The 11,161-nt window shown below is 38.4% G+C and overlaps 1 protein-coding gene across 1 annotated transcript; it reads left to right on the top strand.

Annotated features, from left to right (window-relative positions):
* The first annotated feature begins 10 nt into the window (after nt 1-10).
* On the top strand, nt 11-11,085 carry LOC111343948 (O-acyltransferase like protein). Its single transcript, XM_022951153.2, has 15 exons — nt 11-392; nt 1,171-1,322; nt 2,272-2,356; nt 2,899-3,034; nt 3,639-3,901; nt 4,551-4,721; nt 5,250-5,343; nt 5,946-6,038; nt 6,313-6,481; nt 6,779-6,858; nt 7,422-7,550; nt 8,522-8,648; nt 9,111-9,318; nt 9,760-9,902; nt 10,035-11,085. Exons 1-15 carry the CDS (start codon nt 26-28, stop codon nt 10,149-10,151), a joined length of 2,334 nt encoding a protein of 777 aa, XP_022806888.2. The 5' UTR covers nt 11-25; the 3' UTR covers nt 10,152-11,085.
* Nucleotides 11,086-11,161: the final 76 nt, after the last annotated feature.

Here is an 11,161-nt window from a genome sequence, read left to right as displayed (position 1 = left end):
AGAAACCTGACTAGTATATCCCGGAATGGAGATCAAATGCTCATACTTTGCGTTCATGCAGTACACGTCGTTTCCAGTTTCACTCCGACGAGGTGTTTTTCGCTGCATCATCAATGATGTCATATATATCTTAGCATGCGAATTAAAGGCGGCAGTAACTTCATCAACAAAGATAGCCATGGAATTCCTTGCCATCTTTTTCGCTTTTACTTTGCTTAACACGTATTCTTGTGCATCTCCTGGATTAGTTCTGGAAAACTACAGCCAGCTCGCACAAAAGTTCGGCTTGCCACCTCTCCCTCCACTCCCTATAAAGTTCAACTTCTCGGACATCTCCAAAGAATGCCTAGATACTGTTGCCAACCTTTCACAATCAGCGAGCGCATATTCCTGTGAGTATAACACAACCAGTTTCGTATTTTATTTGGATGTCTGGTGACTTAAAAATTATCCTTGACGAGTTGTCTCGAGGGAATATGACCCCCACCAGCCCTCCGTAATTTGCATTGAAAATCAGAGCGCTTCTCAAAATGTACAAATATGTACCATGTCCGTGATATATCTCGTGATTAAATGATCTCGATTTTATCTTTTGAGGCCAAATTCATGCTAGCTTGATGCCCAAACGTTAGCCCGATCATGCAGGTATTCTGGAGCCGATTTTTGTCCCTCATTTAATTCATAAATTTAATATTTGTAAACTTTGCCGGTTACCGGCGGATAGCCGGACCCTCGATCGGTAACTTGTTCATATAGCTTCTGCGAATACATTACATCCCTTAAATTCGCCTTACAAAGTTGTAAAAAAATCTCGGTCTGTTTAGGTGAATAGAGTGGTCACCCTTAATTAGGCGGTCACTGGGTGATGTCCCGTAGATCGCCTCGATCGCCTTTATGAAACGGTTCAAACGTCACCGCCGCTTGGGTCCTTTCTCTCGTTTGGCAAATTGACTGCGTGTTAGCGCATGAAATGCAGTCGATTCGCTCGATTACATTTGATGTTTTGTTATACGTTATTTACCTTCGAGAAGACGTTTAATTTATCTCAAGACGACATCCTAGTCACAAATCTGCGTTGATCATTAGTTGGTGCGCTCCAGCCCCGTCAAAAATGTTCAGGAGAATTGATTGACTGATGTTTACAACTGTCGTTCTCCTCGCTCTCTTCAGACGTAGATGCAATCGGCAAACCTCAAAGTGGACTTTTCCTGGGAAACACTGGTTGGTTAGGATCCTACAGTGAGTGTACTGAAACCATTCCTGATGCTCATTATTGTTTGGCCTACCTATCATTTACACAGCCCCCTTTAAATATCACCAAGGTTGGTACTTACTGCTAATCTTTTCATTTAACAAACATTCATAGAATTGTCAAGTTTTGCTACAATGTACATATATTTTGTTGTACCAGCCTTGAATTTAAGTGAACTGTAAGTTTATGCAGGCAGACAGTGTAAACCCCCCTCACCCCTAGCCTAGGGCTGCAACATTAGTAGGGCCTTTGACTGGTGCTCAGTGCTAAACTTGTAAAATGCAGTGCACCCATAAGCCAACTTTCTCATCTAATTGAAGCTAATGACCCCACTTGAATCCCCCACACCTATTAAAAAAAAAAGATGGTAGACACAGGCTAATGTATTTTCTCTAACTTTATTACATGGACTTCAGTGCTTTAAGTACTGTACATGTAAGTAACACAACATGGACAAAGAGAAAATGTCAGTGGGTTGTAAATGATGACACCAATCCACAGCATAACTTTATAATCATCTTTGCTAAGGAACACAAGTCACCTTAAACAATTTAAATGTTGTTCCTAGAGGGAGCAAACTTGTTAGATCTTAGTAAATCCAGTTTAAAGAGACATTTGTTCTATCCCAGTCCCAGTCCACCCCAGTGGAAAATGCCCCAGTCCAGTCCCCCTCTCATCCTGGATGGCATACAGAAGTCGTGGAAGTCTCCGGTAACCATGGCCTTTTTGCTCATCAGGCAAAGGAAAATTCCCTGCAATTATGCCCCACAATTTCCTAGCCCAGGGCTTGCATTGACTAGGGCATCAAGATCACAGATTCATTCCTCTTAAATTTGATTTCAGGGATTTTATCAAAGTTTCATGCTAAAACTTTTGGGAAAATCCCTTTTGTGACCTGAAAAGAAGCAAAGTTTTATCAGCATTGTAACATCTGGGTGCTTCTGCCAATGAAAAATATCCAAACTTGAATCTTGCAAGGTAATAAAAGCCAGCAATTCTTCTAACCTTTTTTTTGCTAGTTGTTTCCTGTCCGCTGGGGACTTTGTGCACCAAAACAATGCAGCGAAGAGGATGTTACTAAAGGTCTACAAGATGTGTTTACAGGTGTGTATCATGTCTAATGGAAATATATCATTTACCAGGCAATCCATACCAAGAAGTCCATATGGAGAAAAAACTGTGTCCAAGGTCTTGGATAACACCCAAAGCAGAGGACTGTTCCCTCCAAAGGCACACTTTTTTTACTGTATGGACTGACCTAGATTGATAAATAACATTTATTTTTTCCTGCTGGGTTTTTTTTTTTTTTGTTTTTTGTTTTTTGTTTTGTTTTTTTTTTTTTTGAGCTTAGCTACAAATGGTACTGGAGACTATGATCTGTACTTTCAAAAACTGGACCTGAGTTACAGGTGCACAATTAGCCAATCAGATTTGATAATTAAAGATTCCCTGCTTGAGAAAAAACAATGGTCAGTATTTGAAGGAAAAAAAACATATTCTGTGCTAGACTCAACGAATCAAGTTTGTTGCAGTGAGCAATGCCAATACTTTTCAAACAAGTTTGTCAGAAAGTATTTGTGAGACAGTACTACATGTACATCATTGCAAAGCTCACAAGATGTTTATTTTTGTAATTAACCCTTAAGGAATTAATAAATATGTGAATAAGACAGAAGTAGTGTTAAGGCCAGCACAACAGCAATTGCCAGGACAAGATGCAAGTGGAAAACCTGTTCACTGCAGCATAAAATCAGAATACACAACAGGAGCAATACTCACTTTGTAAGTACATAAATTTTATAACTAAAGTCAGGCTATGAAAGACAAAGTCTTTTGGACATGCACTCACTTTTGCTATTTCCCTCAATTTCCCTGCCCTCCCCTCCCCTCACCTCCAGCATTTGTTTAAACCTGGAGGTGAGTTGGGAACTGCCTAAAATTATTGCCTGCTATATTGGTTACCTGAGAGACATTATTTAGGTTGTCATTTGTAGTACTATTAATTTGCTTGAAGTTTTCTGTTCAGTTTTTCTCAGTTTGGTTGCTAAAAGTTCGCTTTTAAGACCATTTTGTGATGTAAGGGTAGAACACAAATATCAAAAACACAAATGATTGTCTTTCAAAATCACCAAATGGCAGGTTTGAAAAAATATTTTCCAATAGTTTGGAGCCCTGATATTCAACTCTGGAAAGTTCAGCTAACATTGTGCTTATTTTTGCTGAGTTAATGCATGTGGCTGTCACGGTTTCAATCTCAGTTCATATTGCATGGCTTACCCCTCCTTTAACAGAACTGTGTTTCCCTGTGACATTTACTTCTTTTGACTTGGGTTGTCATCAAAGAGATCTACACCTTAAATTTTTTATCCTTGATCAATCTTCACAGGATTTTGTGTGGTCTAATCCTGTCCCTCTGCCTCATGGGGACAATTCTTGACATTGTGATTACTTTCATGAAGAGACCATCAGTGCCTGTCAGCAAAAGTAATGGCTTCATGCCAATCAGAGATGATTCCTTACCAACCCTTCAAGGCCAGGGGTCTGATTCATTTGCACAGAGTGATCGCAGCAGTGTACACCCACCTTCTGATGAGGCAATTGGTTCATCAACCTGGTTATCAAGCTTTCCTTTCCAGAAAAATGAGCCAAGTAAGTTCAAAGATTGTTATGATTGAGCTTTTTTTGTGGTCATCACATAAAATAGTCAGGCTGGTACAATGACTCACTTGGTACTAGAGGGTAAAGATAAATTGTGAAGAAACATACCATTTGTTTGAAACTTCAATCACCAGAAGAAGAAGAAGAAGATCATCATGATCATAATTACAGAATGAGTGGGAATTACACCAGGTTTGGCCTTGAAAAACATATAGACTGCATTTTTTTTTTCTAAAATTTAATGGGTGCACCAATTCAAAAACAATTTAAGTGAGTTGCAGTTAGGCTAAAAACTCTTGCCATGGTTAGAATTTAGGTCTGACCACATGTAGAACATGACTTTTCTTTGGTCAGCTTTGTCAGATTGTTTTCCATCAAATGAGTTTTTCTATTTCTGAGTATAAGTAATTAAAATTTACAATTTGCATTTCTTCGTAATCCGTATTCACTTATCTCTTTTATAGCTGACCAATCTAAACACAAGTTCAGCGCAGTTACATGTCCTAAGATTTTATGATGTAGATATATGCCAATCTTTTGGAAAAGAGCAGTTGTCAGCCTGACTGAGGTCTTATATGCCATATTACCCTTAAATTGTTGACCTGATTAATGACAAGTTTTCTTAACTTACTTTCATTAGATGTAGTGGTGCAGTTTTTCCTCTGTTTCTCCTTAATTCAAAACACAAGCCGTATCATGGATACCAAAGTCCCTGCCAGCGCCATCACCTCAATCAATGGAATGAGGGTGATGAGTATGTGGTGGGTGATCCTGGGACATGTGTATGCTTTCCAATTAGGATCCTCTATTAGTAAGTATTAATAATTTTGATTATTATTATTATCAACAATATCAATCACAGAATTACCCAATTTGGTTGATTCTGTTGTGTGTCCATCACTCAATTGGTCATCATAAGTGATTTTAGTGACATTTCAAACTCTTTTACCATGGACTTAACTTAAACCTAAACTTTACAGCTTAGTTTCTTTAAGGGAAAAAGCAGGATTATCATGTCATTTAAGATCATTTTTGAGGAATTTCTTTCTCATCTCAAACTATTGTTCAGTTCCATTGGCAGTTTGATAGATTAAGCTGTGTTGTGAGTGCCTTAAACTTAATTTAGAATAACAACTTCCTTATAGATATGATAACGTTTTTTTGGCCTGCATTTTAAGGTATTTTTTAAGTAGTGTTGTAAGATAAATGCATTTTGTCCTAGTGACCAATGGCTATTTTCCAACTATTTAACTATTTTAACAACAGTATCAAGACATTTCTGTATCTAGGCAGGCTATGAGTGATTCATTAAAAACTTATGCACAGTGTTTGTTTACAGGTAACTTTCTGTTATTTTTCCAATTACTTCAACGGTTCACGTTTGAAGCTATTGGAAATGCAACCTTTTCAGTGGATAGTTTCTTCTTTCTGAGGTACGCCCTGATCAAAGTGTTTGTCTGAGGAAAAATGTTTGAAAATGATAAATTTCATTTTAAAACACTATTTATTATAATTGATTTTATACATCAAAGCCAAATTAGGCTATGAAAACTCTTGTAATAGAGCGCCTTTCAATTTATTATGGTAAAACCAAAATCAGAGGAATAAAAACAGCCTATCAGAACAAAGAAAAAAATCACTAGGAGCCTCCGACAACTCAAATTAAGAAAGAAAGCAACTCTCTTGAAGCGCGGGAAAACGTACTGAAGTCGCTGAGAAACAATTGGCTATAGCTTTCGTCTCAGCGGTTGAGGTAGTGGCTCAACTTTTGAAAACCTTCGCGGAAAAATGTAATCCAAAACTGAAACAATCTTTGTTTACTTTTTAGAAAATGTAAGAAAGGGTAGCTCAATTTTCATCCCTAGTCGCTTCTCTTTCCGTAAAAAATGGCAACATTCCTCTGGAAGGTATAAATGAAGTACCGTTTTAGGTCAAAAGTGATCAATGAAATGGAAAAGGCTTTAATATAAGTTCCAGTACGAATTTAGTTGGGCCCCTCCACTAATGTGGACAACTGTGCTGTTTTTGTTTACAGTGGTCTCTTGGTTTCCTATTTGTCATTGCGTCATATGGAGAAGAAAAATGGACAACTGCCACTCTTTAAGTACTATTTTCATCGTTTTTGGAGGTGAGTCCTTCATTTAAATTGTTACTGGTTCATTATGCCTATCCGAGAGCTTAGTTTTATTGTCGTAAGATCAAAGACCAGCAGGCAACTAAAGTAATAACGAAAGAGCTGATCACCAACTAAAGAAGCTCTTGATTGTTAAACAAATTCTCCTTGTCAGCACCTTGGGAAATGTATAGAGAACAGCATGGAGAATATGCGCACTGATGTGGGTCTGTAAAGAGTTAAACCAGCTGTTTTAGATGTATTTATAATTTTGCCAAATCTCTCCCAGGTTAACTCCAGCTTATATGTTCGTTTTGTTGTTTTACGACAAACTGAACGGATTTCTCGGCGACGGCCCTCTTTGGTATCAAGCCCAGGCAAAGAACCCGTGTGACAAGTACTGGTGGACCAACCTACTCTATATCAACAACTTCTATCCAACTAGTTTTGGCGCATCGGTGAGATTTATCTGTTAAGATCTGACCAAATCACGTCAGCGATTCTTCCACCTTGTTGCGATACATTACCTTGTAATTTGACTTTACATCAATAACGTCTCTAACGTTTACTTTAACTAATTTGCCTAGTTGCTTCAAAGCCCCTTACGTTCGTTTTTTCTTTTTATTTATTTATCTATTTATTTATTTAGCTAATTTTCCTTGTTGCTTCAAAGCCCCTTGCGTTCCTTTTTTATTTTTTTATTATTTATCTATTTCTTGATTTTTCCTTTACAATTCTTTATTTTTATTTTTCAGTGTTTTAACTGGAGCTGGTACCTAGCGAATGACATGCAGTTTCATATCATTGCCCCCGCTGTGCTATTTGTGGCGTACAGGTCTGAAAAAAACCAGAGGAATTATTTATAGTCTCAATCAAAATCCCTCTCGGTTTCTCACTGAGCAGTATGCCGGATTGCAGGCAAAGTTGCCAATTGATCTTTTTCCTCCAAAAAGCTATTGGGCCTTGAAGTCTCGTCACGAGCGTGGTATAAAGAAGAATTCTGAGTCCCCACGATGAATGGAACCTCAGACATTCGGATGCCGCGCTGCGATACTCTCTTTCTGAATCACAAGGACTCTACAGAGAGCAAAGCCAACAACAGGTTGATGTGACACGCGTCCCGCATACTATCAGGATCAGCAGTGGAGGGTTGTTGTCTCAACTGCAAGCTTCCCTCAGATATTTGGATATCTTTGGAATATTTCGAAGTCTCCGCTGTAGCGAAAAACTGTGAAGTCTTATACAAAGGCTTTGAATATTGAGAAATAAGGCGATTTTGGCCGGGCCTTCTGTTTTCCTTCGCTTGTCTCTTGTCTCGCCACTCCGCTCTAAGCCTGAAACAATGCAGTTCTGATGTCTATCGCTTCATTGATGAATAACTTTTGCGTTTCTTGTCAGGTTTCGATTGCGGGGACTGATTGTGTTTGTTGCTGTGTTACTGAGTATCAGTTTTACCACCACAGCTGTTATCTATGCTCACTATGACCTTCCTGCAGTAGTAATCAGTAAAGCGGCGATAGATGCTGGGTGAGAACCAATTATTTTAACTTTTTGTTTTAATCGTGTATTTGTTTGTTTCCCTGGTTTTGCTACAACAGCAAACTTAACCCTTCGCACCTGAGCATCATGATCAGTAGTCAAATTCTCCATACTGTTCTCTATACATTTCCAAAGGTGCTGACAAGGAAAAGTTGTAACAAGAGCTTCTTTAGTTGGTGATCATTTCCTGTATTCTCCTGACCTTAATGTGTGATTCAGGCGTGATATTGTAAGGAGAAATTAGATTCTAGTCACTGTTACGAGTCAAAGGGTTAAGCGTAAGCCGCCAACACAGACAGATGATGATGAAGAAAAGGCGTTAGGCTCGACACCCTTTTTTTTAAAGTTTTCACTATGCCGTTTGTTCACACACACAAAAAAAATGCGTTTTATTCATTTCTTGTAGTTGCCCGTTGTTCTTCATAATCCAGATTAAATACGCCAATGACTCTACGTATTTCGGCGTGCCCTTAGGTAACGTCAACGTGGAGATCAGTTTTTTTTTTCCTCACTTCCTTCGTATCAGTCTTTTTCTTAAAACAAGTAGAAACTTCGTTACCCTCCCCTCCCTTGCTGTTTATGTTGTGGCTGTTTTACTCTCCATACCCTTGCGCATTGAATGTAACTGACCGATCATTTGATTTGTGTTTTGAAGTCAGAAATAAAAGCGACAGGTACATGACGTCACGTAGACAACCGTATGTCAACCGTTTAATCTCTAATTACAGTATCACCCCAGAAACCAACAATTTTTTGCATCTAATTTTCCTTGTCACCGCCTCAGCAAATATATCAAGAAAAGTGCGAAAAATATTTTTACTGATGCAGGGTTTATTCTAGAGTGCGGTGTTGCGGGATTTCCGCAAATTGGAAAAAATGCCGCATAAAAGTTACGTGGCCATGGTGTTAGAGTGTAACGTAGAGTTAAGAAACAATCATGTGATCATATTTATTTGTAGGGAGCGCGGTGTGGATTCCATGTCTCTGACCTATGTCAAGCCCTATTGTCGTATTTCACCGTATCTTGTTGGCATAGTCACGGGATACTTACTTCTTAACGTAAAGGACTGGAAACTTCCCACTAAGGTATGGTATTGTGGCTATCGTATCTTATACATGATGCCCTATGGAAATATTCTGTCGACTCCAAAGAGGAACAGTCTGTTTTATTTTTGCTTTTCGGTTTTTCTATTTATTTATTTATTTTTTTTTTTCGTCGTCGTGTTTTTTGTTTCGCTCTTTCGGTCTACTTGTCTATTCTCTTTTTCTGACCATCTGTCACCGAAACTTCTCTGTTTTGTTCTGGCTTTGTGTCCTTCTGTCCGAGTGTCTCAACGTTTAGCTGTGTGACTGTGTTTCTGGTTGTCTCTTGATCTTCGCGTCTCTGTATGTGTAGTAATGGTTTGCGAAGCATGTATCGTTCTGAGCACCAAGGGTTTCAAAATTTAGGCTTGACACTTGATAAGGGCTTGACATAAACTTCCGAAATGGTCAAGGATTCCGGATAGCAAATTTAATAACTGGCAATGAATTTGATATTTCTTGAAGGTTCAGACGTACTTGTTCAACATGGCTGGCTGGTGTGTTGCCATTGTTCTCGCTCTCTCTACTCTCTATGGTCAGTACAAAGCCGTAAGGAAAGACAACCCCGTGCAATTCTCTCGTGCTGAGAATATTATCTACGGAACTTTTTCACGATTCGCTTGGAGCCTGGCACTAGCCTGGGTGATTTTTGCTTGCCATAACGGGCTTGGAGGTACGTGTAAAGCAATTTCCAAAAGAGTTTCGAAAGCAGCGACGTTTTGATTGTTTTTTGCTGCATACAGCTACAAAACGTTACCACACTCTCACGCTAACGCAAGCTATAGTCAACTCGAACGTGATATGCCAACTCGTGTTTTCCCGCCCAATTTCATGTTTTTTCCCGAGTTTTCTATGGCTCCTTCTATGTTCGGCTGTAGGTGAACATGATGGGGCGTGATATATCATAGAATGTGAACAAGCTCTCAATGGCGCTCAACGCGAGCATCGCGGGGGATTTTCATGACTTCTTAGAGAGTTATAATTAGCCTTTAAGGTATGCATGCCAAGTGATGGGAAAAAACTGTCTGAATTGTTTTGGCTTTCAAATTTACGGGATTCCTTACAGTTGCATTAGAATAGCGATACTCATTTTATTTGTCTTTCTCTTTTGAAGGCTTGGTGAATAAACTCCTGTCCGCTCGATTTTGGATTCCATTAAGCCGGCTGACGTATTGTGCCTATCTGGTTCATCCCATCATCATCTTCGCTCTGTTTCAGTCGTACGAGACTGTTCGTGCATATTCTGATGTGCACCTTGTAAGTGCGACTCGATTTTCTGTTTTTCGATCTTCACACTGTTATTCTTTTCGTGAGAAGTGCTGTGCTCAGTGTTGCTGTTGAATAACAACGTTAAATGATCTTGTATTTCGTTTTTGTTTTCCTTACCAGGCATTTTGTTTTGTGGGTGTACTGGGCATTTCGTATGCAGCGGCCTTTATTGTGTCAGTGTGTGTGGAATATCCCATGATGCAACTAGAGAAGTTTATTTTTAAAAGCGACAAGTGAGCTCAGGTGTCATGGATGAAAGTGTGTTGTTTAGACCACCCGTGCCTGTGCTACAGTTCAACCAGTATTGACAGATACGTTATTACCAACACTCAGTAGTTTATTTTTGTTATTCTTCTATTGACATTAATACGATAACATAAATACGAATCACGGTAAAAGTATATTTGAATATAAAATTGATCTTATTATTATCATTATCTTCGCAGTAATGTTCACTACTTAAGCACTAGTGAAGAAAAAAAAAAGCTTGACAAAAATTCAGGCTTGTCAACTTTCGTACAATTCAGACCTGTCAACTTCGCTCGAATCGTCAGCTTTGAAACTCTCTACGGTGGCAAGTTCAGTACATTATCAACTTATCTGATAAAATCAAAATTATCTTGTTATACTCTCCCACCGACGCAGCACCACAGTTTCGATACTTACCCCCTTCATAATTTTCTTACAGGCCTAAATTTTTTTTCAGGCTTCATTTTCACAACTTCTTAAGAAGTGTACATTACTGCGATGATCGCTCACGTATTCGTTTATTAATCCGCAGTTCACAGGTAAACTTTCGTCTATTCAGAGTCATCTAAAAGTATATTTTTATGATTTTTAGATTTTTTAAAGACAACTCGTGAATGAATTAGTTTTAAGAATCGTAACAAGTGCCATTTACAGGGTAGATTTTGGGAATTCAACATGGTACCCTAATGGTTTTAGATGTCTTGAGAATCGCAAGTCGAAGGGCTTCAAGAATGACTTAGTTTTTGTAACCATGAGATGTCTTTAAGAGTCTCCAACACAATTTTTATCAAAGGTTAAAGTAGGTAGTAAAGGAAATTATTCTTAATTAATATAATTAATTTATGCAAAAAAATTAATTTTTAGATGTTGTGTTTTCTTTTGATGTAAGCTCAGAGTGCCTTAAGATTTCAAACGATTGTAATTGCGAGGCAGTTTTACGAGTCTATTAAGTAGTTTTAATTAAGTGTCGTTATATGGTTAGCCAAATGTTGCAAAAT

The sequence above is a fragment of the Stylophora pistillata genome, chromosome 3 (assembly GCF_964205215.1).
Source record: "Stylophora pistillata chromosome 3, jaStyPist1.2, whole genome shotgun sequence".
In the NCBI taxonomy this organism is placed as follows: Eukaryota; Metazoa; Cnidaria; class Anthozoa; order Scleractinia; family Pocilloporidae; genus Stylophora; species Stylophora pistillata.
The sequence above is the reverse complement of the archived record's forward strand: the minus strand, read 5'-3'. Positions and strand labels throughout refer to the sequence as shown.